This window comes from Larus michahellis, chromosome 4 (assembly GCF_964199755.1).
Source record: "Larus michahellis chromosome 4, bLarMic1.1, whole genome shotgun sequence".
NCBI classification, from domain to species: Eukaryota; Metazoa; Chordata; class Aves; order Charadriiformes; family Laridae; genus Larus; species Larus michahellis.
This window is the reverse complement of record NC_133899.1, coordinates 81,376,917-81,404,709: the sequence shown is the minus strand read 5'-3', so window position 1 is coordinate 81,404,709 and position 27,793 is coordinate 81,376,917. Positions and strand designations below refer to the sequence as shown.

Sequence of the window (27,793 nt, the reverse complement as noted above, 5' to 3'; positions counted from 1 at the left end):
TGGAGAATGGCTGTCAGACTCCCAATTCAGGTCTATATTTATTGTAAGCAATAAGCCCAAGGCCACGCAAGCAGGCAGTAGCAGAGGAGGAGCACCCCATGGCTGTGGTGTTGGGCTCTCCCAATGATCCCACCACCTTCCTCTCCACATTGGTCCAAGCAGCTACAGAGCTGACTGTCTGGTTGAACTCCTTCTGGGCTGGCTGTTCTGCGGCAGCACTTGCTGCTGATCTGAAGGGAAAGTCAGAGGATGTTGCCAGGAGTAGCCCTACAGCAGCATTATTCACACACATTTTGTATCCTGCTGAGATCCACCAAGGTTTTTTCATTGCCTCTGCCAGCAGAGCAGCTGATTAGATGGGACCCGCTGGGGCATCTCTCCACAGCTATCTGCAGGCTAATCTGTTATCTAATAGTTCTCCAGGGAGGTCTTTTTTATGGGCTTTTCTATTACTGTTTTGCTGATGATAATGTGATGCTCAACATGTTGTGAAAACAAATTGGATTTGTATGTCTCAGAAGCAAATAACTAGATGGTTTATTTTGATATAAACATACGTTTTAGGGCTGTACATTGTTTGGTTTATTTTATGGGGCAAACATCAGTTGAGGTCTGATTACTTTATCACCTGCTCGCTTAATAGATGGAGGTGAGGTACTGAATTTCCATCAGTTGAAAGTCTGCTCCTTTACGTAAGTTGAGTTTTCTCTTTTTTCCCTTTTTCAGGGGCTGTGCACCCCTGGGGCTAGCTCAGCCATGTGCTGGTCTCCTCCTCTTCCTCCTCTGTTACCAACCACATCACTGACGAAAGGCTACATGCTCTGTGGATGACACCGTAGGTATCGGTGACATTTCACTAGAATGGCATTACTGAAAAGGCAACTGATTTAATGATTTAGTTACTAGAGTGGCGCTGCCACCACTTCCCCAGGATGAGACTTCATCACTCTCAAAGTGGGTGTGAAGCCAGTCAACAACCTAAAAATACCGTGAGTTCAGGAATAACAGGAAGCCACGGCAGGAGGAGAACCAGCTGGGGGGATGCTGCAGGGTTTTTCTTTCTTTCTTTTTTTAAATGCGGCAGGATCGATGCCTGGGGTTCATGAGAGAGTGATCGGCGCAGTGGCTGCCCCCACCGCGAGACGCAGTGGGACTCTCCAGAAAAGCATCTTGGCTGGCACGAGGGGAAGAGGTGCAAAGCTACGAGCTCATTAAATGTAAAACCACTGAGTATCCTAGAAACAGGAGGTGTATCTGCAGAAGGTGGGGAGCTCTTAATGCTGCCCTCTGCTGTCCACGTGTCCCCCCCAGGCAGCGGCAGAGCCAGCACTGATTTATTGCTCACCTCCTTTCACTTCTCTTTCTCAAAGACCAGGAAAACCAACCTTCTCCCTGCAGTGGACGTGCAGACGCTGCGACTGCAGGTGAGGAAACAGCTACCACTCCGAGATGCCTTGGAGGGGGGGGGGTTCATCGCCCGTGAGGCTGACACAGCCTGCACCGGCCCCGTGCCCTGCGCCGTGGTGCCCCTCAGCGCCGTGATGCTGGTTGTGCCTGGCTCAGCAGGGACTGTGCTGGGGCACAGCACAGGCTGCAGTGGCTGCACCCCCATGGGGGACACAGGGGGTGCGGAAACCCGGTGCCCTAGCTTGGTGGCAGAAGAAAGGCAGCAGCTGCTCCCCACGAGGGATGAAGCACTAAGAGAGGGCTGCCAGGAAGAGTGGGGTGAGAGACCTGGACCCAGGCAGCTAAAAACTCACTCTGCTGCAGGGAAAAGGCAGGCAGGGCTAAGTACCGCTGTTACCTGCAACCCCGCGGTGCACAGCTGGCCCTTCCAGCCAGTTTTCCAGGCGTTGCCAGCTGGGGAGCATCTCATGGCAATGCTAGCAAAGGCAGCGTTGAAAAATACTGCTTAAGGGAAAGAGCGATATTGAGAGTTATGGTCTCAATGAGAAAAACAACGTATTTTAAAGTGTTGCTATAAACCCCAGTCTTCTGTTCCTCCACCAACAGATCAGATGGAGCAAGGCGAGTGATAAGGCACTTGAGGCCTGCAAAACACACTGAGTCATGGAGAACGAGGGCAAACAGGCTCCATCTGAGAAAACCTGCAACACCAGACAGCTCTGGCTATTAATTTGAAAAGAAAAAATGTAATTGGGGGGGTGAATCATTGGCCTTCCCTGGATCAAAAATCCAAAACCCACTTCAAAATCCCTGGGTGGAAGACAAAGCCCAGCATGAGTGTGTTCCAGCCCAGTGACCTGGTTTTATCCAGGCCAGTAGAGATCAGGACACACGGAAAATGATCACAATTTTGCTTCTAGCCTTTTTGGGTGCTGGCAGAGAAGGAGAAACCCCATAATTGGGCACAACAAGACTTGGAGCTGGCGTAACAGGGAAACTGGGTCTCGACAGTGTAGACATCTGAGAATCCAGTGAAGTGTGTCTGCTGTGAGCAGTGCCCCGGGAAGAGCTGTTTGGCCTTCTGGCTTGGCAGGTCTAGAGGGGAAATCTGTGGATTTTAAGCTCCTTCTACTCACAGAGAGCTCCTCTACTGAAAGCATCGTGATGCTTATTGGTTTGGGCTTCAATGACAATTTTTGGATTGACTTTTCAGGCTAACAGAAGGGGAAAATGGGCGACAGTTCCTCCAGAAGGCGACGGCAGCATATTTTTAAAAACAAATTATGTATGAGGGCTAATTAACTTGGCATTTACAACTTAACATTATCCTAGATAAATTTGCTCCAACTGAGACCACGTTTTGTTGCAAGGAAGCTTCTGCATAGCATCTCTTTCTCCTGCTGCTTCATACGCTGTGACATGAAGGTCACAAGCCATCTTCCAATGCCTGTTCAGTGCCTTCCAATTAAATAATGAGTTAGAGCAAAGATCCCAGGTACGGTTTAGCTGTGAGGGCTGACATATCTCTCAGTGGGGCTCCTTAAGGTTCTGGTCAATGTTTTAACAGCTAGAAAGAGCCTCATGGGACAGGCTCCTAGAGGAGCTGGCTACAGGGCAATGATTTAACCAGCGGAGATGCTGCTGTTTCTGCTCACTGTAGAGAGGAGCTCTGAAAAGTTCACGTTAATGAGGGGAAGGAGAGTACGCAGGCGAGGAATTTACCTCCTCCTCCAGTGCTAAGGCCTTGCCAAATAATTTGCTCTCTGAGCATGCTGTGGTTATGGTTAGCAGGCTGGGGGGGGACACACAGCCCAGATGTGTGGGCAGGACAGGGCAGGCAAAAACCTCTTGTCCGTGCTGCCACAGGACACCTGTCCCACCACAGGAGCTCCAAAATCCTGTTTGCTTGTGCTGTGCTTGTGCTTTAGGGCTACGCAGCACAACAGGGCAGCGCTCGCTCCGCTCAGTAGGGAAGCGCAGCTGAAGAGAGAAAACCTAAGCTTGTTTCAACAAGGGGTGGTGACTTTACGTTGACATTATTTGGGTGTTATTTAACTGGCAGCAAAGTCCTCCCTCTCTTGCCATGACCATTTTCCACGCCAGTGAGTGTTCTCTGTCCTCAGGAGAGCATCCAACAGTGCAGTACTGGGAATGTCCCATCCCTGGAAGATTTCAAGGCCAGGTTGGATGGGGCTTTCAGTAACCTGGTTTAGTGGAAGACGTCCCTGCCCAGGGCAGGGGAGGTGGAACTAGATGATCTTTACAGTCCCTTTCAACTCTAACCATTCTATGATTCTATGAATTCATGCATTATCTAAGTAGTTATGGTAAAGGGAAAAGGGCTTCACCCATACCCATCCAGAGAACAACTAAGCACAGTGGCAGCTGACAAAAAACTACTTGGAGAAAGCACTAATGTAATGAGTCACTGTAGTCTGTACAAAGGGGGAGTTAATAGGATGCTCTCATTCAAAAATTGCATTAGAAGATGCTGATGGCAATGAGCCCGCATCAGTTGCTCTCCCTGCACTTCCGCTCTCTGCTGTCCCAAATCGAGTTAAGGTGATCCAGACGCGCCTCTTATTGCTTTAGCAGAAAAATATGGCTTCTTTTTTCTCCTGAGAGTCGCAGGTAACTAATACAACACAGGCCAGGCACAGCAAAGGTAAAGCCCCATCCTCAGCGGTGTGAACTGCCACGATCCCAGTGAGATCCGCTGGCTATCCCCAGGGGTGCAGCTGCAAAACAGAAAGTCTCAGGACTCTGCTTGACAGCACAAAGGGATAAAATGCACCGGCCATAAGAGTGGTTTGTGGGAGGGCTGCAGGTCTGCACAACTACCTGTTCGTACACAAGCCAAAAACCTTGAATTTCCTTCACGCTTTTAGATTTTTCTTGTCTTAATTTTTAAGCCTGAATTGATACATCTTCAACTAACAAGATCAGTTATTCATTTTCCCCACTATTCCCACAATACCAAATTATAAATGTAAGTGGTGGTGGTGGATAAACAAACAAATAAACCCAAAAGACACATACCCAAAACACAAACAAAACATTCAGTTGTAAAGCCCAGAAGCTCTAATCAGGGCTCCTGTATATTAAACATGATACAAACAGAACAGATTCAGTGTCCAGATTTTGAGGCTGGTGAGTTAAAATGAGGGCAACTTGGCTTGTGAAGAAGACAGACGGGAGGACAAAAGGAAGGACACGATGAGGTTTTAGTAGAAATAAGGAGGGGCCTAATGAAATTCAACAAGGGCATGTGTAGGGTGCTGCACCTGGGAAGGAATAACCCCATGAACCAGTACAGGTTGGGGGCTGACCTGCTGGAGAGCACCTCTGTGGAAAGAGACCTGGGAGTCCTGGTGGACAACAGGATGACCATGAGCCGACAACGTGCCCTTGTGGCCAAGACCAATGGCATCCTGGGGTGCATCAAGAAGAGTGTGGCCAGCAGGTGGAGGGAGGTCATCCTCCCCCTCTACTCTGCCTTGGTGAGGCCACACCTGGAGTACTGTGTCCAGTTTTGGGCCCCCCAGTTCAAGAAGGACAGGGAACTGCTGGAGAGGGTACAGCAGAGAGCTACCAAGATGATCAAGGGACTGGAGCACCTCTCTTACGAGGACAGGCTGAGAGACCTGTGTCTCTTTAGCTTGGAGAAGAGAAGACTGAGAGGGAATCTCATCAATGCTTATAAATATCTAAAGGGCAGGTGTCAAGAGGATGGAGTCAAACTCTTCTCAGTGGTGCCTGGTGACAGGACAAGGGGCAATGGACACAAGCTGGAACACGGGAAATTCCATCTCAACATGAGAAAAAACTTCTTTACTTTGGGGGTGACCGAGCCCTGGAACAGGCTGCCCAGAAAGGTGGCGGAGTCTCCTTCTCTGGAGATATTCAACACCCACCTGCATGTGTTCCTGTCCAACCTGCTCTAGGTGAACCTGCTTTGGCAGGGGGTTGGACTAGGTGATCTCTGAAGGCCCCTTCCAACCCCTACAATTCTGTGATTCTGTGATAACTGTGTGCAAAAATAATCCCTCAGAGACTGATGTTAATAACCAACCCATCCCACAGTTCTTCTGCATGGAATATGCTGCCTGCTGGAAGGCCCATGACAGTTGCATTTATGTGGGTGTAGAAGAAGCCTCCCAGGGAGCATTGCTCAGTGTGGACTGCCTCCAGGAAAGTCCTACTCTATAGGAAGAGAAGCAAGGCTATGTACTGAATAGAATCACCTGCCTGTATTTATTGACCTCCCCAGAGATGATGGCTGCTCAGCACCACTAAACCGCAGGCTGTCCCAAACCGCTTTTCAAAAAAAAGCCACCCCACTCCGTTTGGAAAGAGCTCCAAATTTCAGTCTTTTTCTTGATGCAGCAAAGTTCCTTTCTGCCCTTGAGCTGAGAGAAGTGGGTGCTCTTGTCAGGCAGAGGATAACCAGAAGTACATCTCAGAAGCACATGATGTACTGGGCTCTCTGGAGACTGCTAATGAAGTTTGATTAATTTTCATTATCAGTGTGAGCAATCTTTGGGCTCTCTCTGCATCTGTGGTTTTTAGAGTTGTCTTTTCTCTCTTAGTTAAATGGCAGCTTCTACAGAGAGTGATCTAATTGTTCGTCAGCACCTGCTTGAAGCCGTCCAAGTTATGGATGGACATTGTGTAATTTGCAGTACACGTGATTTGGTCTTTAAGGCTCGCATCAAATGAAATGGAATAGCAGATTAGCCAGTAATCGAATGAAGAGGAAGGTAATGCGCAGGCTGGTGCTGGGGTCACAGAAATGCTTGGGTTGGACAACACTGAATAATGGACCAAATCACCATATGCATGTTGCGATCACCAGGCGGCAGGATGAGCGGCCTTTCAGCAGATACCCTGTGCTCATAATGTCCAAAGTGCTTTCTGTCTATCAGGGCAACAAGCTTTTGCAGTGGATTTTATACCAAGTCTTAGTAGTACTATAAAATTCATACACAGCAGCCAGGGCAGGATGAGTTCAGTTACTGCTGGCGGGGCAAATGCCCAGGATGGGTTATGTTCTCCATATTTCTCATCTATACAGCCAAAAGCATCAGCTCTGAACACTTCTGCCTGGAGGGCTGCTGGCTCGACTGACCTGTATTTGGCCCTCGTGAAGGTCTCGGTCTTGGGGTGCTCCTAGGAGGCACATGGCTTTTGGAGGACAGGCAGGATGAGGCTCATCCCCAACAAAAGCAGATCTTCCTTACCACGATAGTTAGTCAGAGCAACTCCTTGCCATCTACCACAAGAAATGAGGAGTTACTTGAAGTGCTGTTATATTTTAATTCATTTCAGCATATACGGAGGATCAGGCACATTGTACGCAGCACCAATGAAAAAAAAGATAGTCCCTGGAGCAAAACCACAAGTCATTCCCGATTACATTACTGAGCTGCAGTGTGCAGTGTAAAATGCCAAACCAAACCCAGCCATCCTCCCAGTGTTTGGGTGCCGGGGAGCTTAATACTCTCTGCTCTGACAATCAAAACATCGTTATTTCACACAGACCTTTTTTTTTTTTTTTCTCCTTGTAAAATACTTTTTGTTAATTGAAGGAAGAGGCGTTGTCTGGGGTTGAAAGGTGCAACCCCGGGCTGTGGGATGGGATGAGGCAGTCAGGGGGAAGCTCGCAGGGAGCTGCTTTGCAGGGTGTTGTCATGGGAACTGAGCAAGTAGGGCATCCGCCGAGCCGCATCTTCTGCACAAACTCTGGCAATGTGGTGGCATAAAATCGATGCTGTTCAGCAGCACCAGCAGAGCCAGCTATTAGGTTGTCTCTAGCAGAGATTTAATCAGAATGAAATGCAAAGGCCAGAAGCTGCCTTTGTGTGAAAGTGGTGTCACTCCTCCTGATCTGAATGGAGCAAGACTTTACACCAACTGAGTGAGCATAGCATGTAGGCACAGACATCAGAGGGAAAGGACTGAGATTAAAAATATCTGGTGGAACTCAGAATTTCTTCTAAGAACCCTCTGAAACAAGGTCATGTTAGAAAGCAATTACTGAGGGCCTTGTTTACTTAGACGGCTTCGCTTGATTTTCACTGTTTGTGCACAATTTAACAGCCTGGGAATTTGGCATCCATAATGATTAATGGCAGAAGACAAAGGGTTGAGCCCAGTGTGTACGTCACCACGGCATACGAGCTAAGAATACCAAATACTGCCATAGTGTCAATATTTGTGGTCATGTGAAGTATCTGACTCCCTTTGCACAATGCTGCCTTTGAATGCAGTTTACCTCCTCTGTGCAGGTCTACATAATGTGGAATTATTACAATTTTCTTTATGTTTGTAAGAAATACCTTGTGTGATACCGTGGTTGCTAGGGATAAGCAACAGTTAAGAATGGTTTCCTGGATAAAGAAAAACACAGAGATTCCTGCTTTTGTAGTTATAAGGGTTGATGTATCTAAAAAAAAAGAATATTGTTAATGTTACACTGCAGAGACCAGTGAAAGTAGAATCAAATGCGATAGGTAAACCAAGATCTGAGAAAGGTTGAAAATGCTAACGGAGAAAAAGTTAAAAGAGCAAAACTCAATTCATTGCCTCCAAGCTTTCATTTTATCTTGCCCAGGTCTGCTGACAAAGTGAAGGGCTCCTAATTAAAGCAGGCATCTGCAGTGTAACCGCATTGCTGCCGCTGACCCAGGCCAGCAAGATGCTGAGTGTACACTGCTCATTTCCTATCGACACCAAAGTGTGAATGAAAGGGGCACATCCATCCAGGGCTGGCTTGATGTGTGCTTTGGAAAAGTGACCAAAATAGCAAGCAAGGGAAGAAAATGGAGCCAGTGCATGGAGGGGTTCCCAGTTCACTTGTTGAGGTTATTGATTAAAGCCCCTCTGCTTAGCAACAAGTGTGAGAAAAGTAATGATAAACTTCACCGCAAAAAGGCCTGTAGTTGTATCATAATCACAGTCTTGCCTTGCCTTTGACATATCTCTCACTGGCTATGGTGTTTCCATGCCGGTTACAGCAAAGATTGGAATGAAAAGGCTGGCATGGGGTAAAGCATGTTCCCGATTTATGGTGACTTTACTTTTAGTGCTGATACCTTTGAATACAAAACAGGGAGCACAGATTTATTACAGAGTAATCCACCCAGTGGATTACTCTGTATGGGGAAGAAACTGTGGGTCCTTTTTGGGCATAGTTGCCTCCCTGCAAATGTGCCTCTGGCAAAAGCTTTCCTGGGAAGAAGAGGGAGTAGAAGATGAAGCGTGTGGAGGAGCACCGACCTTTTCTCTCTCACGGGCAACGCATGCAGGGTGCCTGAGGTCCTGCAGGGTCAGGCCTGGTGGAGGCTTTTAATAAATTTTGGATTAAATAAACAAATGCAAAGCTTTTATTCATGTTGCAAGGGATGAAGTCAGAGTTGTGGACTTAAAGATCATGGTTACCTATCTGAACCCCTTTCTCATCTATAAGCTGCTGTTCCTTGTGTTTGCAGCACGTCTCCTTTGCTGAAGGAAGGGACATGCACCAGGAATTGCATTGATAAGAGCATGACATATGTCACTAATTGAAACCATATGCAGAACACTGCATGCTCCCCACGCATGCAATACGGCAACCAGCTGGTACTAGCAAAATGCTCCAGCATGCGAGAGTACCGACTGACCTTGCATTAACAGAGAGGGACCTTGAACTCTTACAGCCCGCAGAAAAGTCAAGAGTGGATTCACTGAGACAGAAAGATAAAATAGATGCAGAGCTCTTTCAGCACGTCCCTCCATTTGCTTCATATCGTAAATATCAATACAGATATAGAAATACGGAGGTAAACAGTTTGTCCAGCTTGTCCTTTCCAGATACATATATTTCTGTTGTGAAATGCTTTACGTAACTTCTGACAGCAGATTGCAAAATAATGCCTCGCTTATGGAAGGAAGCCACCAGCCATTACTTTGCATTACTGTAATGTAATGGGTCTCTGAGATGAACGATATACAGAAAGCTTGCTTTTATTGTAAACCTTGTACCCCATCCACCCCCCTGGCATCGATTTCTCTTTGCATTCTCCAGACACCAAAGCCCATGAGGCCAGAACACCAGCTAGACCTGAACACAGCCACTGGGGTTTTGGCCCAAAACAGAAACTCATGAGACAAAACCGCGCTGTTTATTTTAAGGGATGCAGTACCAGTGACAGAACGTATTCAAATGGATGCTGATGACCGATCTGCTGAAAGGTGAATTTCTCATTAGCCTAGAGCAATTGACATTGTAATTAATTGCTTCCCACGCTTCTTTGCTAAATAAAGGCTGCTGTAATAACAACTGCTGCCATCATTTTAATTTTTTAACTCAACATAGGGAATAGACAAAAGAGAATGTGTATTTACTCTGTTTTTCTTTCTGTGCAAATGTCACATTGCTTTCATGTTGGCAATGACTGCAGAAGTGCTGATTCAATTACTTATTTACATAATCCCTTCAGATTTTTCTCTCATGTCATTGTTGATAATGAAAAGATTTTCTCAGCTGAGAAAAGGAAGGGAAGCAGGCAAGTTCTGAATGTGAATAGGCTGAACTGACATAAAAAGATGGTAATTTGCATTAGTAAAAAATAATCATATGGCAGATGATTAAAATTATGGTAAATACTCTCTACCCTACCTGCCCTGAGGAACATCCACTGTGTGTCGATGAATGCCCATTCAACTGCAGAGCGCGAAGAAACCCTACACAAATTGCTTAACACAGCACAGTAGAGTCTGATGTTATTACCACTTAGTGCATAAAGTTATTTTACAGGTTTTAAAATACTCTTATTCGGATGTGAATCAGTGCAGCACAGTAAGGAGGAGCACAGACATGGCCTAGTGCACTGTCGGCTACAGGGACGATGCAACTTTGGGAAGGCTCCTGCAACAGCAAAGGAAAAGCAGAAGCCGACTCTGCATGTACAGAACCTAGAAATATAAAGCTCTTTATAACCTATTTTTATAAGATGACTGAGCAGAAAAATACACCCCTGGAGCGGCTCCCCCACCCTCCCCCCCCACCCCTGGAGATGCTTGCGCTGTGTCTTTCGTTGCAGAGTCTTGCCTTTTGTTCCCAAAAGCCCTGCTCAGGCTGTGCCCCAGTGGCCACTGGGGGTTTGCTGCACCCCACAGCTCACCCCCTCTGTGGGATGGGACCAGGATTTTTCCACCCCTGGAGCCTCAGAATGATCAAAGGGACTGCCAGCAGCTCTTGGTGGGGGGATGGGGTGGCTGATTGTGTGAGTCTTGATGATGGAGACAAGTATGACAGAAGCCACAAAATTATAAAAAGCTCATTTTGAATTCAACACAGTGCACTGAGAGCAAAGCACAAGGTTTAGCTTAGAGAGGCCAGTGGGTGGTTACAACTCTCAGAATAAATCTTGCTATTAAAGTACATTTGATATTATTTTAAAAAATCAAATTAGAAGTGAGAGCTCAGCTCCATTAACTTGAAGAGGGTTGGTCCAGTAAGGACTGAGCTGCATGCCCCTAAAGCTCCAACTCCACAGATAAATCTTCCAGAGCTCTTTTGAAGATGAAACCCATCTTCAGGCCTTCTGTAAGATCAAATAGTTGAAGAGCAGCTCGAAATAGGGTTGTTGTGGTCAGGGCAACCATTTAATCATTTTTTTCTTCCTTAAGATCACCTTTCCTTTGCATTTTTAAACTTTTTTCCTTGTTTTTTGTTGATTTATTTTTTCATGTGGTTTAACAGTATTGCTTCTGATACTAGTGTGCTGACAAATAAATTTAAAAAAAACCTAAAAAATCTAAATGTTAAGATAAAAACTTCCAGTAGTTTAGTTTTGTTTAATAATTCATCCAGCAGTTTTGCTTACTAAATCACTGCTTACTGTTTTCTAGGGGAAGAACAGAATCATAGAATCGTCTAGGTTGGAAGGGACCTTTCAGATCATTGAGTTCAACCATTGCAAGAAGTAATCTTTACCTCCCGCAGCACCAAGAGCCTGTGGCTCACAAGCTCGTGTTTCTTTTTTTTTGGTGTCCCTGGATTTGAGGAAGCTCCAACACTGGGCCTGAAGGTCCCAAAGGCCATTCCAGCCATCTAAAAGAAAGTGTGTTTATCACCTGTGTATTAGAACTCCTTGAGTGTGTAAGAAAATTAGCCTCTCAGTCTATCCATTAGAAAACTTTTCTTATGCTGAGCTGTTCCAAATGCAGTGATGCCTCTGAAACAGCATGTTATTTACTTCAGCTCAAAACTCAATCCATGTTTTTCTTAAGATTCAGCATGTTTTTCAACTCAGCAGTCAATTCGCCCATCGCAGACTATGAGCGTGGGTGGTGAGGAAGACACAGAGCCACCTTCACGCTTCAAAACACTTTCATTGCAGATACAGTCATTAAACAGACAAATTGTTTGGCTACGGCTGAAACCTGATGTATGCTTATTATACTCTGCTGGCAATTTTCCCTGAATTTTAAATAAAGGTGTTTTGTGTTTCCATAGTAACTCGAGCTCCTTTACTGAGATGTCTGATGCACTGGTAGCATTACGCAACTCACCGTATTATAACAAAGCGTAATATCACAACTGAAAAGTATGCTATATCCAAAGGATTATTTTGGTTCCAATGAGATTACAGCTACTAACTAGGGGCTGGGGAAGCAGCGAGGGAACAGAGCAGCTTTTCATGATGGAGTGTCACTACTTAGCAGTTTAGGACAGAAAATGGATATAAGACAGACATCAGGTATAAAACAGAGGAGAGGGAACAAGTGGTCTGAGTCACGCAGCCTGCTGTTGCAGTGTGGAGTGTGCCAGAGGCGCTGAAATGAGTCCAAGCAGTTTTGCTGGCTGGGCTGGAGCACTCACTCAGCACCGGCTCCCATGGACGGGCCAGGTTGGGCCCAGCCCCGGCACCATCCGTCAGGTTTGTGGGTTCCTACCCAAGCAGGGAAAACTTGGAAAAATGTGTGATCTGCCAGCTCTCGCGGGGCGGCGCCTGGAAACACTGCTTCTCACCAAGGCTGGTTGCCCTCTGAAAGGTGAATGCTGCTCTTGGGTGGCGATAACGAACAACCACACTGCAAACAGGGAACGCTGCTGGACGTTAGTGATATTTTCTCAGAGAAACATCTGCCTCTCTGTCTATAAAAAGTATCAAGATTTATACAAAACTGGCCTACCTGCAACATGAATGTCTCATCTGGAGTGCTACTTATTACCACTTTTAATCAATTTCAATTTAATTTACCAATTACCAACTTACTGCTTACCAAATTTAATCAATTTTTCTGTTTTTCTTCTGGAAGACCACCCCGCGGTGAGCAAGCACTGTGGAAAAGGCTACTGTCTTTGCTGGCCTGTGCCAAATGGCTCCTTCGCTTGCTCTTGTACGCTCCCTGCTGTGTTATAGGGCTCCGGGGAGACCTTATAGCAGCTTTACAGTATCTGAAGGGGGCCTAAAAGAAGGCTGGAGAGGGATTTTTTACAAGGGCATGTAGTGATAGGATGAGGGGTAACAGTTTTTAAACTGAAAGAGGGGAGATTTAGATGAGGTATCAGGAAGAAATTCTTTACTGTGAGGGTGGTGAGACACTGGCACAGGTTGCCCAGGGAAGTTGTGGATGCCCCATCCCTGGAAGTGTTCAAGGCCAGGCTGGATGGGGCTTTGAGCAGCCTGGTCCGGTGGGAGGTGTCCCTGCCCATGGCAGGGGGGTCGGAACTAGATGATCCTTAAGGTCCCTTCCCACTCGAACCCTTCTGTGACTCTATACTGAGGGGATCCCGCCGGCTCGGGATGCCGCCAACATGAGGGGAGGGACAGGCGGCTGCCGGGCGCGCCGGGCCCGCCGCCGCCGGGCCCTCGCACCCCTCGGGGCAGCCGGCGCTGCGCCCCGCACGGCGGCCGTTCGGCCGAAATCCCGTCCCGGCCGCAGCTCAGGCCTGTCGCAGCGCCCCCCGCCCGCGGACCCCACCGAGGGCCGGCCGGTACGCTCCGACACGCCGCCTCCCCCCGGAACTACCCGGCGGCGCCGCCGTCCCCGCAGGGGCCGCCATCGCGGCCGGACGCCGCCTCACGTGAGGCGGGCGGAAGGCGGAAGTGATGGCGGCGGGCGCTGGAGGGCCGGCGGCGGCGCGGCGGCGATAAGCGGTCGGGGCCCGACATGGCGGCCCGCTGCGGAGGCTGGGCGCGCCTTTGCTCGCTGCTGGCGTTCGCCGCTCTGGCGGGGCTGGGCGCTGGGGCCAAGGTGAGCGGGGCGGAGTGGGGGGGAACGGATCGCCGTGGTGCTCCCCCGACCCCCTTCCCGGTACCGGGGCCCTCCCGTCCCCCGCCCCGGCGGCCGCTCGGCGGCCCCCTGCCGCCGCCTCGGCCTGCTTTAGGTGGAGGCCGGAGCGGGTGGTTTGGGCCGGGTACTGCCCAGCACCGCTGCCCGCCCGCCGGCCCGAGGAGCGGCCGGCGGCTCCGGTGGGGCAGCCGGGAGGAGCCGGCCCCGTCTGGGTGGCGTCGGCACCGGCGTTTGAAGTAATTTGTGTCGTTTTGAGGTGGTGACCGGGGACGCCGTCACGCGAAACTACAAGTGGCGGTTGCGGATTCACTGAGAGGGCCTTGCTGGGCTGAAGCTGCTACTGTTGGGGCAATCCCAAGCACAGATACAGACTGTGCGGAGAATGGATGGAGAGCAGCCCTGAGGAGAAGGGCATGGGGGTGTTGGTGGGTGAGAAGCTCAACAGGAGCCGGCAAAGTGCGCTCGCAGCCCAGAAAGCCAACTGCGTCCTGGGCTGCATCAAAAGAAGTGTGGCCAGCAGGTCGAGGGAGGTGATTCTGCCCCTCTACTCCACTCTCCTGAGACCCCACCTGGGGTGCTGGGTCCAGCTCTGGGGCCCTCCGACATAAGAAGAACATGGACCTGTTGGAGTGATTCCAGAGGAAGGTCACAAAGATGACAGAGAGCTGGAGCACCTCTGCTATGAAGACAGGCTGAGAGAGTTGGGATTGTTCAGCCTGGAGAAGAGAAGGCTCCAGGGAGACCTTATAGCAACCTTCCAGTACTTAAAGGGGGCTACAGGAAAGATGGGGAAGGACTCTTTATCAGGGAGTGTAGTGACAGGACAAGGGGTAATGGTTTTAAACTCCAAGAGGGTAGATTAGGAATATAGATAAATATTAGGAAGAATTTCTTTACTGTGAGGGTGGTGAGACAGTGGAACAGGTTGCCCAGAGAAGTTGTGGATGCCTCATCCCTGGACGTGTTCAAGGCCAGGCTGGATGGGGCTTTGAGCAGCCTGGTCTAGTGGGAGGTGTCCCTGCCCATGGCAGGGGGGTTGGAGCTGGATGATCTTTAAGGGCCCTTCCATCCTGAACCATTCTACGGTTCTTGTGGCTGCCTGGGCTGGCGTTGGGGTCTGCCCTGTGACTGGCCTCACCTTGTGTGCAGTGTTCTGCTTGCTGGGTGAGCTCTTCTTGCTGGCTCTGTGGTGGCTCTGCCGGCTCCTGCTACTTTACACCTGGGTTGGGTGTCTGCTGTTGGTCCTTCTGTGTTAATAGTTGGGACTATAATTTTAGTGTCTCTGTGACTAACTGAGAATGTCATGTCTCCTAATACCAAAAGTCTTTCCTATTGTCAAAGTACCTGCGTGTCTGAATTTTCTCCTTTTTAATGATAATCATCTATATGTGACTCTTCTACGGTGAGGCCAGAAGTGACTTGGTATGTAGTGCAGTCAAGGTTTTCCAACTGACCTATACCCACTTAGTGTTTCTCTGACCTGATTGTTCGGTGTGGAAGTTTATTACCAGTACTTCTTAAGACGTTCTTTTGTAATGCCATTAGAAATTGCCTTGAACTTTAGATAAGCCATGTTTGTCTCTTACCATTTGCTCAAATAGGTTACTCTGACTTGGGTTTGAGAATGCTTTCCTCTATAACCCTTTGCAGACCGTCTTTGTTCTCTCTGTAGGTTTTTCAGTTCTTGTTTAATTTGGCAAAGGAAGGAATTATCCTTATACTATACAAGGTGTTCTTTTTCTGAAATGCCATTTTTCCTAGTAGTGGTCTAAAGGTTAATATTGGGTGCTACTTCTTTCTCATTGTCCATAACAGTTAATTCTCCTCACTTCTTTCTGCAGTGCCTCTTGTTGCTTATGCAAACTTTAATTTGTTTCTCTAAAACTTGCTTTTACAAGTTTCCGTCATTTTTCACATTTACTTTGCGTTCGTTTTGAATTCCAGTTTTGTACTTTTTTCTCTACCTCACAATACCCTGCTACTGTTTAAGACAGGAGAACCAAAGGTTGTACTTGTGCCCCTAATAGTTTTCCTTCCAAAGCTTTTTCCATTAAGGCCAGGGAGGACAGAATTATCCACAGAGGTTTCTTTGCCAGCTTCCATTTGTGGTTAATATTCTTTCATTTGTTTTAAGCTCATCATTTTGTTTGTTATATATCTGTTCTCATAAATTGAATAGCTGAATATAGCAACATCAATAACTTGTGAATGTGTGTTATTTCTTAAGAAGAATAGTGAGCTCAAACTCCAGATTTTTCTCATGAAGAATGCATTTGCTGTCTAAAATAATAGTGTTACTTGATAAATTGCTCTGCTTGCTTAGTAATTTTGAAGGGTTGTTCTTAAGCTTGAAGGAAATCCTTAGTAAGACTATTCAAAGATAGTCGCAAGTAGTTTGCATTAAATATTTCATGTATTATGTGAAGAGTGCTTTCTGTATCCCGTTACGATTACTGATGATGATTTGTTCTATGCATGTTGTTTACTTCACAGAATTCTGAGGATGTCCGATGTAAATGCATCTGCCCTCCTTACAAAGACCATTCAGGCCATATTTACAACAAAAATGTTTCACAAAAAGACTGGTGAGTGTGTATGGCATAAAAAATTATAATGAGTCTTACTGGTTAAAGACTTGTTCCATAGTGATTATATGTGAATTTCCCATGGTGGTGCCAGGAGAAATTACATCTTTCTCATAACTTAGTGGAACTTTTCTTTTAAAAGTACTCCAGAATTCAGCTATAGCAGGGAACAAGGCTTGAAATCCGTAGTTTTTGCCCTGTCTTCTGTTTTGGTTGGATTGCTTGCTTGCATGTTTAGTTACTTATTTAGACTTGTAAGTAGTAGAAGAGAAGAGGATGTTGTAATTTGAAATCAGTGATTTGGAATGGCATAAAGGCAAGGGAGCATGGCTGTGGAACTAGGACTTGGGAGTGTTGTCTTCTGTTCCTCTACTGTTGAAACCTATTGTATCATTTAGAGACTATTGTTTCTGGAGGTTTCTGTTTGTCAGAATTGCAGCGAGAGAGTGCAATTATATGAGATGGCCTGAGATATCTAAGAACTCATTTTTCCAGAAAGAGAGGTTTTGCATCTCTGCCCCAGCAATGTGCTCTATTGTATTGCTTAGGCCAGCTATGGCATTTGTCAGACTCCTTTCCAAGCTGAGGACTCATGTGCATGGCCAGGGATGAGGGTTTGTGGAATAAAGGGAGATGACAGTGATTTGTTACATTGGAGTAGCTCCCTTGTGTAAGTTCACCTTGAGTATCATTGTCTATGGGTATCATACAAGTGAAACACCATGTTTTAGAGCTGCGTTGATGTCGGAATTGCTCAGAGATTCTTGGGCCACCCTATAAAATGTGATATATTCTTGATATTCTTATGTGATATATTCTTGATATTCTTCAGTGACATTAAGAATTTATAAAAGGCTTTTCAGTCTGACTAATAGCAGCATGTTGGCATCTTGATTATGATGATTTCATGCCCCTGAGTAGGCCCATGAAAATAATTATAGGAATAAAATTAGTGATACAGATATGTGTAGAGCTGTGCCATGATTTACTAAACTGCTTACAGGAGAACTGTGAGAAACAACACTGTAAATTTCGATCTAAACTAATGAATGTAAAATGTACTGCCCAATGGAAATTACTGTTTTTGTCCCACATGATTAACTTAACAACATTAGCCCTCCTATGACAAATTAAGTTGCAGTGATGAAACATACTGGGAGAATTCCAGCTGCAGTAGGCATTTCAGAGTAGCAGTGTTACTGGTTGTATTGTTCATTACTGCTTTGCAAATGAAAATGGATTTTTTTTTTTTCAGTGGTTATTGCTTAGTGTGTGTCTTACTAGCAGAAGGGACCCTGTTTTCTTTTAAATCAACACTGGTACTGATTGAAGGAAAAATTAGATTTGAAGGCTGGACTGATTTTTATGATGACAGATACCGATGCATATGGAATCTCAAAAATCTATTTTTCTATCTTAAATCTCATTTTGTTGACATCTTTTCTTAAGTATCATCTGGGAACGTTTTATGGCTTTGATCTTCTGTTTGAGGTGTTGTCTTGCTGCTTCTAAAAGGCTTCATTGCTAGTTCATGTGCAATAAAATTGCGAAATTTAGTGCTTTAGTTTGGCTTCTGCAAGTGACTTATTGAATAGAACTGGCTGATGTACACCATGCTTTAGGTATTTAGATCAGGCGCTTGTGAGACAAAAGTCAGATCAATTTTTAGTGTCTTTATGAATTATGTACAGTATAATGACCACTTACTGCTGGCTTGTCCAGACATAAAATGAAAAATTAATTTTTAATGTTGGGTCTGTAATGTGCTTCATGATATTCTCATTTAAATGTTTCAGTTCTTTCAGTTGGAGTGGTCTGTTCTTCAGCTTCAGACTGGCAAACAGCGTGTTATGTTAACATCAATGTGGGCTGGGGCGCTTTGGCGCCAATACAAGCATTCACCCTTCTGGGCTCAGGCTTGGAATGATTGCAGGCAATCCCATCCTGAGGGACAATGTGTTAGGCAAGCATAGTCATGCCTAAGCACCTACAGGGTTAAATAACCTACTTAGAAAGTGTCGGCGTTTGTATTTTGTACTTTGAAAGCATTGGTATTTCATGTACAGAGGCTGACTGCAGTGGTAGTCATGGACGTGGAGAGAGGGAGTGGTCTGCAAGCTGAATGAACTGGAAATCCGTCTGTGCAGAAGCTGCTCTTCTGACTAGCCTAGCTTGCCTTGGAAGAACTGCTTCCTTGGTACTGTTACTGTGGGCCTGAAGGAGAAGGTGGTAATGTGGAGGCAGTTGAGTGGGAGCATTGTTTAGAAAAGGATCAGCCTTTTTTATGTTTTCCTCTAAAATTGTCATGGAATTGCAGTTCAAGGAAACACATCATCAGAATTCTAAGGTTCTGATAGGTTTTACATTTCCCAGCAACTTGAAACACTGAAATGGAGAAAAAAAAAAAGCTGATATTAATATTTGATGCGTTCACAGTAACGGACTTCCTACTGTACTTAAGCTACATACAAGCTTTCTACTGTACTTGCCCAGTGTGTTGATGCGAGCTTTCAATCATATGAACAGAAATTGCTTAGATTATAACTTGCACTTATTTTTGATTTTGTTGCTTGAATGCTGCACTCCGCCACAGAGGAGAATGTAATTCTGCTTTCAAATAAATGCAAAAAATAAGCCTTCCACTTCCCTCCAGAGGATGTGACTTGACGCTCAGTAGTTTTAGTTATGAAGAAGAAATATGAAGAAAACAGAAGAGCTGAGCTGGTGTCTGGCCATGTGTTCGCAGTGTTGTAATCTAGCCCAGTAGAGTGTTGAATCCTAGACTGCTGCTGTCACATCGTGTGTTTTATTTCATTACCTGCTTCTGACTGTTGTTAACTTTATAGCTAACGTTGAGTTAACCAGCGTAAAAGCAAAACGGGATTTTTGTTCCATCAGTGCTCTACAGGGACCCTGGATGTGAAATCTGAACAACTAACCGTATTCAGCAAAAAGACCAAAATTACCTAAGTTATTGGTGGAAGCAGTTGTCCCATGGCAGCTGGATTTTAGTGCTGTGGTGTAGAGTGCCCATAAGACTGTCAACCATGCTTTTTGGCCTCGGACTGATATATATATTTTGTAATCTTTTAAGTCAAATTATACTTTCACATCTGAGTCCAGTGCTGAAAACTGAATGCTGTTTGTTCGCTGTCTTGATGCTTATAGAAACAACCAATCTGACTACTTTTATTTTTTTTTCTTTAATGCCTGTAACTTGTAATGGCAAGAAAAAAGAACTTCTGTTCGTGAACACCAAAGAGAGGTTAATCTCCCTTCAGATAATGGTAGGACAGACTAAGGCTCTTCTGAGTATGATGGAGAAAGAAGTGTATAGCTGGAATTTACTTTCATCCATGATGTCAGTGTCAAATGATACATATGTGCTGATACTCAAATCCTTGGACTTGTTATGCTAGCAGCTTTAATACTTTCACTGAAAAACGGAAACATTGTATTGAGTTAGAAGGATCTTAAAACTTGTTTAGCAGCTTGTCAATAGCTGAATTTCTTCTTTAAGAAAAGTAGTTGTGGAGTAGTGATTTATTATTATTGTTTTTAATCTTGGATAGTTGTAATTTAGAACAGCTGAACTTTAAGCAAAGGTGCCTTCTCAGCTCGTGCAGCTGGGGTCTGCATTCATTGTAGAATAGGTAAGCTAAAACCAGCTCAGAGCTGACTGGGCAGTTTCTGTGTTTCTTCAGTGATTGTCTTCACGTGGTTGAGCCTATGCCTGTCCCTGGACCTGATGTAGAAGCATACTGTTTACGTTGCGAATGCAAATATGAAGAGAGAAGCTCTGTCACAATTAAGGTAAACAATGCGATTCTGTTGGCATATACTAAATACTTCAACTGATTAGTAAATATGTCTTATCTTTTAAAGAAATATTCTTGTTAAAGAGAAAATTTTTCAAAAGCAGCTTAAGATCTGACTCTTCTTCATGATAGCTGCTCACAGTTTATCTTGAGTAGTAACAATGGCATCAAGCTATAGCTGAAGGAGTGGGTTTGAGATTCTTTATTGAAGGATCTCCAAGGATCTCTGCTTTTGAGATTAAGCTTTACACCTTGCTGAAATGCTGAATGTTCTAGGGCAATTTGTCAGCTTTGGACTTTGTGTTTTTGTTATTTTAGAGGTCTCTCATTATTCAGCTGTCTTTTACCTGCTTACTATAAGTTTTCTTTGTATGTTGGCAAGCTAAAAAGAGCAAAATCATCCATATTTGCTCTAACAGATGATTTTTGTATTCTTCATATTCTTATCCTACTGGAGCCATTGAGCCCCAGGCTGGGGTGAATAGACCGTGTAGTGCATCTTTTCTTGTTGTAACACACATCAAGTTGTTTTAAGAGGGGTAGCACAAAATTTTTAGCAAGACTTCACTAAGAGAAAGAAACTGTTTCAAGCCAACATCTGTCTGCCCCAAGCCCTTTTAATACCAGGTCGTCATTTGGTGTTTTTTCTCTTTTAGTGGGTTTTGAGTCATCTAGTGACACTACCAAGCACTGACAGGCTCATCATGAACTTTGCATGTACTCATCTTTTGGTCCTTGCTGCCTGCTGAGAGATTGTGGGGGCAATATCACAATTCTGACATAAACTATGCTTGCATTGTGTAGGTTACAATCATCATATACCTGTCTATTTTGGGCCTACTTCTTCTGTACATGGTGTACCTTACACTGGTGGAACCTATACTGAAGAGGCGTCTCTTTGGACATTCACAGCTCATTCAAAGTGATGAAGACATTGGGGTGAGTTTACCAGAGTGCTTGTGTACTTGGGTTAACGTAAAGATTGGGATGGTTAGTTGTTAAATAACTATTTGAGATAAGCAGCTTTTTTCACTAGGCAGTGTAAATGCTTTTCCTGAAGGGAGAGGAAGAGAAAGCTGTATGATGAGGTCTGTGAAGCCGCTTTTTCATTTTTCACTGGGCTAGAAAGTAGTAAGATGAGGATTGCTTCAGCTATCCCAGCTCTAGACACAGATTATTTTCTCAGAGAGGAAACAGATTAGGGATGGAGGTAAGCATATATAGGAGGTACAAATTCTTAAGTGTTAATGATCTTGCTTGCTAGCGATCACATTTATGCAGATTGCTTACTGCTTAGATTCCTCTCTACAAAAAGAAAGTAGAGGGGTCGCATCTTCTATTGCTGATGCTAAAAATTCAAGAAGAAATTATTATGATCAACACCAATTGATGCTGAAATAACTTCATAGTATTACAGCTAGAAACAAGAATATGACAGTATATTCAAACAGGTCAGAACAGCCTTTTTTGGGAGGAGAAGGGGAGCTGTCCATTAGTGACTCTGTTTTCTGTCATTAGTGACCTTCCCAGTCTCCAATGCAGTGTTTTTTTACTTCAAATTAAAACGCAGCAAAATTGTCTTCAGTACTGTTACAGGAAGGGAACGTAAGACCTTATGAAACCTTGTGCTGGAAAGAGTGAGACACTTGAGTACCTGATCAGAGTGGATAAGGAATACTGGTTGGTGGGAGGAGGTCATCTGTGTATTGAAGGGGCACTTAGAATAGCATAAAAATATGGACTATGGTTCTGCATCTGGTGAATCTGCATGCCTGCGAGAACTATCATCATAAATAACGTGAGGAAAGTTTTCTAAAATGGCAGCTGATTTGGTGGTTAAGTGTCAGCGTCGAACCACACAAACTGATAACACAGTTCTGAAGCCTCAGTGTCAATATACTTTCTGTGTTGAGCCCTCAAGCAGCACTGCTTTTACTGATAAAGTATGGTTCAGGTGTGGCATAACCTTAAAAAGAATTTCTGAAACCAGATCCAGAGTATGGAAGGGGAAGATTGCTGTCTGCTTAACCTAAGCCTTTCAGCAGACAAGAGCGCTTTATTACTGTTGAAGTAAATGGGAGCTAGTCAAAAAGATTTACAACATTTATTAGTGTCTTACAATAGAGTTGTTAAGAATATTTTCATTGTTCCTTCAAATTAAAAAGAAAGTTAATAGGATATAAGTAAGTTTGTTCTTGGTGAAACAAAATTATGATAGCAACACTTCTTAAACGGTGTTTAAAAGCCCTGTAGTTCTGACTGCCTGTTGCTTCAGGGCTTCATAGATCTGAAGATATCAAAAGTGGTCAATGCTATGCTTCGTTATGCTCTGTAGCTGCAGATTTTAATGTGAGTTGCACTCAGTTTCTCCATGTTGTTTTTTGGTGTGACAACTTATTCCCAGTAAACTGAGGAAGGACACATTCTTTAGTTCTGCTATTTTTTTTGTCATAAGTGGCCGCATCAGCCATCTTGACTTAAAAAGGTGTTTCTGTTCTGCAGGGGGAAATATTAAATATTAAAAATCAAGCATTTTCCTAGGTAATAGCTTTTATCAGCTGTGCCTTCTTTATGTGCCTTGACTTCACAACAAAAATACGTGATTGTTACCCAAGTTTGAGCTAACTTTGTCTGGAATTAAGGTTCTTCAGACAGAGGTATACTATAGCTACTGTGGCCCAGTGTTTCTGCACTTCTGTGTGTATTACGTGGAGATATATTCCAAATGTGTTTGTATTAACATCTTAAGGTTTTCCCATTTTCTGAGTCGCTTCTATGGTTGTGGTTTTTGTGTTTTGTTTTGTGTCTCTCTTTTTTTTTTTTTTTTTTTGGGTAAAGGAGGGATTTGAATGACCCAGCAAATTGGGCAGTTTCCTTCTTCAATTAAATGAACTTGTCTGGTATACTGTACCTCAGACAAATTATATTTATTTTATAGCTTATATAAATTATATTTATACCTCCAAATCTGAGTTAGAATCTGGTGTAGGTGGAAGAAATGAAATAAATCCTGTGGCAGAGCTCAGGTTAACTGCAGAATGAATTTACCTTTAATTTTGGATCCATCTTAACCAATTTCATGTTTTGCTGTAACTGTTACTGTGAACCTCACCTGTGCTTGTGGAGTCACTACTGTTTATATCTGCAGTAGTGCTTGGCACATAAAGCACTTCAGGTCCTTGCTTAGTTCATGTTGTTCCTTTCCTGTTTATCCTCCTTCTGTGACAGTAAACATGAAATAATTTAAGGTCCCTCATGACTTATCCCCACCCTTGCCTTCCCTCTTGCAAGTTCTTGAGGTATTGATCCTCGTCACACTTTGGAAGCGCTGTGTGCATTGATTTTTGTTGCTGAATTTCAAGCCAGTATGTTTGCTCTTTCTTGTTGCCCGTTGATTGCAGTGGCAACTGATGAATGTAAGCCATTTCAATAGAACTTTCTCCTCTTAAATTTTTTCCCCCCTTGTTGTCTATGTAGAAATTGATGGTAGATAGCCTTTGAGCTGAGATTGTTGTTTATCAGGAAAGCCGGTACCATCCAGCTTGTCCTCTGTGCTCCCTTACACCATCTATTTTATGGTAGAAACGTGTTGCTATTGTGATTTTTGTTTCCCTGTGAATGAAGTGATTTGTCGCCTGTTAACTTCCCATTCTAGGTATGTCTAGAACTGCATAACCCTTTTTGGTGAGATTATAGCTCTTTGGGTCAGGGATTGCCTCTTGTTCTCTATTAGTATATTTCTTAGCCTGGTGAGGCTCATGTGTGGCTTTGGGACTTGTAGGCATCGCTTCAATGGATATCATTAATGGTAATCTCTGTACTACTAAGAATGATTTTTGAGCTGTTCTATGCAGAATTATGTCACAAATAAAGTATCCATTAATGTAAATGTCTTAAAGTATTCTGGGGGAGAAAAAAAGGAATATAAACTGTAGACATAGAAAAAAGAGAGTTATTTAATACAGGACATAATTACATTATTTTTTGTTATGTATTGGTGCTTTCTGACATAGATTTAGCAACATGACTTTGTCCAAAACAGTTTGACAGCCAAATAAGAAGCTTAGTTCCAACTCTTACTGTTTATAACTTGGTGATATTTACTAGAAGAAAATAAAGCTTTGCAGGAACTGTTAGAAAACAAACAGAGTAAATATTAAACAAGACCTCAGTTATTGTTGGGCTTTGTCACTTAAACAGCTGTATTGACACTTTGCTTTTAGCAAACTGGGTACAATAGGTTTAGTTTGGTAAACATCAGAGTGTGTTGGTTTTATATAGAAGCTGTGTGTGAACATCCTGAACTGCCTGACGGTAAATGGCCAGGAGCTGGCAGAGAACCGACTCTTTAATTCAGTTTTAAAGGGAATTGCGTTCACAACAATAACAGGAGGCTCCTAGTGCCTGGGTCTGTTGTAGGCTTCTGTCCCACCACCTACTAATGGATGCAGGACTGTGGTTCTGGTCTTGTAGCTCACCATGATGTCTCTGGGTAGCAGATAATTGTTTGACAGTACAATGAAGTTTGGTCTGTTTGGGAAACCTGTGGAAGTTACTTTGAATGAGAAACTGAAGTACAGTTCTAACTTAAAAAAACTTGCTTGGTTATTATTACTGACCAGCTCATTGAAACAGCTTGTTTACCTTGAAAACAAACAAACAACCCCAAAAAAACAATCCCAAAACAGAAAACCCACACAACCTCCCCCCCCATCCTTTGGAATGTAACAACAAAAAAGACTTTAATGTAGTAGCTCAGTGGAATTGTTGAAATCTAACTAACGATTTTTGCCATTCCAGGATCACCAGCCTTTTGCAAACGCTCATGATGTGCTGGCTCGATCTCGGAGCCGTGCCAATGTATTGAACAAAGTAGAATATGCCCAGCAGCGTTGGAAGTTGCAGGTCCAAGAGCAACGCAAATCTGTCTTTGACCGTCATGTTGTGCTGAGTTAATTGTGTCTTGGTAAAATAACTCCAGGGAAGTAAAGTGGACTAATTGAAAGAGCAGACTTACGTCTTCCTGATCTTGCCAATTCAGAAGCATTTTCTTGAATGGTTCTTTACTGATTTAAAAAAAATAAAGAAAAAGTATTTGAACTTTGAAGGAATGTACTGGAGTGGAAGCAACTTAAAAAGATTAGTTAACCAAAAGCTAAAATCTTTACATTTTCAAATGGCTTTTACTAACAAAACTGAAAAGAAAACCAACCCTAAAATATCCTGGGTTGCCACTGTGGTACCTTATTTACAGTTGTGACTTTATGGTGATTTTTAACTATATATTTCTCTCTACTATTTATGTGGTTAAAAAGTACCTGGGAACACAGTAATTACTTACAACTCACTAATCACTTTATGTAAAGACCTTTTGTAAATATACTTGGATTTTCTGCTGACTAATGCTAGGTACTGGGAATCTGAATCTTGCGGTGTAGTTTTCATATCGGACAATGAAATCCTGATTGGCTGTATTCATCATTTGGTTTCTTGCACTCATACTTTCAAGATGCTTGTATGTAAAGTGATGTTTGCAGATTTAAGGAAGAACTTAAATGGACACCGACTCTTTGAGCTGCATACTTAAAGTACTGTGATGTAGATAAACTCAAATGCAGTGCATATCAAGACAGTGTTGGCCTTTTGTTCTATTTTGCTTTAATAGCTTAATATATTGTATGTGTATGATATCTCTTAAAAAAAAATCTTCTCCCTTTCTTTTCATGGGTAAAGTCTCAGGAGTTAGTATATGATGAAATATTTATTATAAAAAATCTTCCTGCATTTGTCTGGGTTGATGGTGTAAGGCACATACTTTCTCTAGCACCGGTCATCTTGGGAGTTAGGTGTATTTTTTTTATCTGTGATTCTGTACTCGTCTCTCTTAAGAGGTATACAGTTACCAGATGACTAACTTTCATATATCCCCTTTGGAATGTAACAATTAAAGATAAAACTGATTTTTGAAAAACAGATGTGCATTATCTGTATGTCATCATTTTTCTCCCCCATTACCCTGCATGTAAATTCCGTCCATAAAAGCACTTCTCTGAAAATGCCTCACAATAGAAATACGTACTTGTTCAGTGCTTAGATAAAGGAAAGAAAGGCTCACCAAATTGAAAAAAGTTTTAAATCCCTGTCTCTAATTTAGCTATGCATATCTAATTATGTTATTGTCATATACAGTTTTCAGTTCCGGTGTGGAAGGAAAGGGTACATGGAATAGTACTGTATGTTGCTGGGTGCAGTTTCGGCTTGCTTAGCTCACAGCCTGGGGGACAGAGTAGCATGGGAAATAAACTGTACCTGTACACATAGCTCTGCCACATCAGGGGTGGAAACACAGTTGTCCCATAACAACTTTTGCACTTGACTGCAGCTCTTTTGCAGATACAGAGCTTCATTCTCTTGTCAGTCCTGTAGTCTTCCAAAATCTGAGTTAACCTGGAGGGTATAGTAATGGGTGGCTAATTGGTGGAAGAACAGGATTCTTGCTTTAAATTAAAAAAAAAAAAAAAGAAAAAGGGAAGCACAAGGTGGATTGCCAGGACAAAAACTTGGGTTCAGTTACTGTGTTCGACATTCTACCCTGATGAGTCAATAACCAGTTATGATAGTGATGTACCTAGGGTCCCCTGAAGAAAAGTAATGTAAGTTTTTTGTTGGCCTGTCTACCAGTTCTAGTAGATGCTCTACCTCTTGGCTGCCTTTCTGGCGACGCCTGAAGCTGGTGTGGGAAGGGGAATGCAGAATACAGCGTTGTTGTGGCCTCAGACAAGGGCACCAGAAGCAGAATGCTTTCTTTGGCTGACAGTCCCAAGATGACACGACTGGGTTTATGTAGCAGTCTTGGTTGTAGATCAGTTGTTTCTAATCTTACAGTGTCTTCTGAAAGTTTCAAACTAAACTGATTTGGGTTTGGATTTTTTTGTGTGGCTTTAATTTGATCAACAGAAGGGCCAAATAGTGATATACACTAAAGTGTCAAGGTAATCCTGGAAAATGTGGGAGTTCTGAAGTTAGGCATCCTATTTCCTTGCACCTGTACAATTTCGTTGCACCTGACAGCTATATTCTGATACGTGTTAGCATCTCTATACCTGTATGCGTTTGATGATGCAGGCTGATTGCTCTGTACTGCGTTTCTAAGTTTAAGCAAAACTTCAAAATGTGTTACTACTGGTTGCTTGCTGTTTTCAAATTTTGGCTTGTCTATCTCCATAAATACCTTATTAGAGACCTTTTATATGGTGTTATACTTCTTAACACTAAGGGAATTTCCCAAAATTACAGATATAATGAAGATTAAATTTGAGGGTATTAAGATAACTAGTGTGAGTCCTCATCTCTAATCTGGAGACAAATCTATCAGAAGTTTCTTCTAAATAAATGCTGATTTTCTGTGTTTAAAATGGAAGCCTTGATGGTAAATATTTAACTAAATTCTACCTGATTGTTATATTTAGACATTAAAGGACGAAATGCCAATAAATGAAAACACTGCTTTAGTAAACTGTAACAGAATATGTACAAGAAGTAAACAAAGTACATTCCTGATCACTTTCTCAGGTAATCTGGTTGTGTTCAATACAGTTTTAAAATTTCTAGCCAAGTTTTGTTGCCATCATAGCTGTGGTGGGGGTGGAAGAGCCAAACCAGAAAGGAGCAGATCTAACTGTAAGCTACTTTGCATGT

At 43.6% G+C, this 27,793-nt stretch overlaps 1 protein-coding gene and 1 long non-coding RNA gene across 2 annotated transcripts; both read left to right on the top strand.

The window, feature by feature from the left end:
• The first annotated feature begins 998 nt into the window (after positions 1–998).
• On the top strand, positions 999–11,909 carry LOC141742779 (uncharacterized). The gene is made up of 3 exons (XR_012586853.1): positions 999–1,424; positions 9,473–9,639; positions 11,302–11,909. It is a non-coding gene; the product is annotated as an uncharacterized LOC141742779 (long non-coding RNA).
• Positions 11,910–13,294: 1,385 nt separating this feature from the next.
• On the top strand, positions 13,295–26,068 carry TMEM9B (TMEM9 domain family member B). The gene is made up of 5 exons (XM_074585913.1): positions 13,295–13,653; positions 16,186–16,277; positions 19,982–20,090; positions 20,900–21,034; positions 24,896–26,068. Exons 1-5 carry the CDS (start codon positions 13,570–13,572, stop codon positions 25,049–25,051), a joined length of 576 nt encoding a protein of 191 aa, XP_074442014.1. The 5' UTR covers positions 13,295–13,569; the 3' UTR covers positions 25,052–26,068.
• Positions 26,069–27,793: the final 1,725 nt, after the last annotated feature.

What these genes read in the sequence shown, in the direction of transcription:
- TMEM9B (XM_074585913.1), top strand. Translation starts at nt 13,570, where the DNA reads ATGGCGGCCCGCTGCGGAGGCTGGGCGCGCCTTTGCTCGCTGCTGGCG. An exon ending in GGCTGGGCGCTGGGGCCAAG is followed by an intron (nt 13,654 to 16,185) that starts GTGAGCGGGGCG and finishes TTTACTTCACAG; the next exon opens with AATTCTGAGGATGTCCGATG. An exon ending in AATGTTTCACAAAAAGACTG is followed by an intron (nt 16,278 to 19,981) that starts GTGAGTGTGTAT and finishes GTGTTTCTTCAG; the next exon opens with TGATTGTCTTCACGTGGTTG.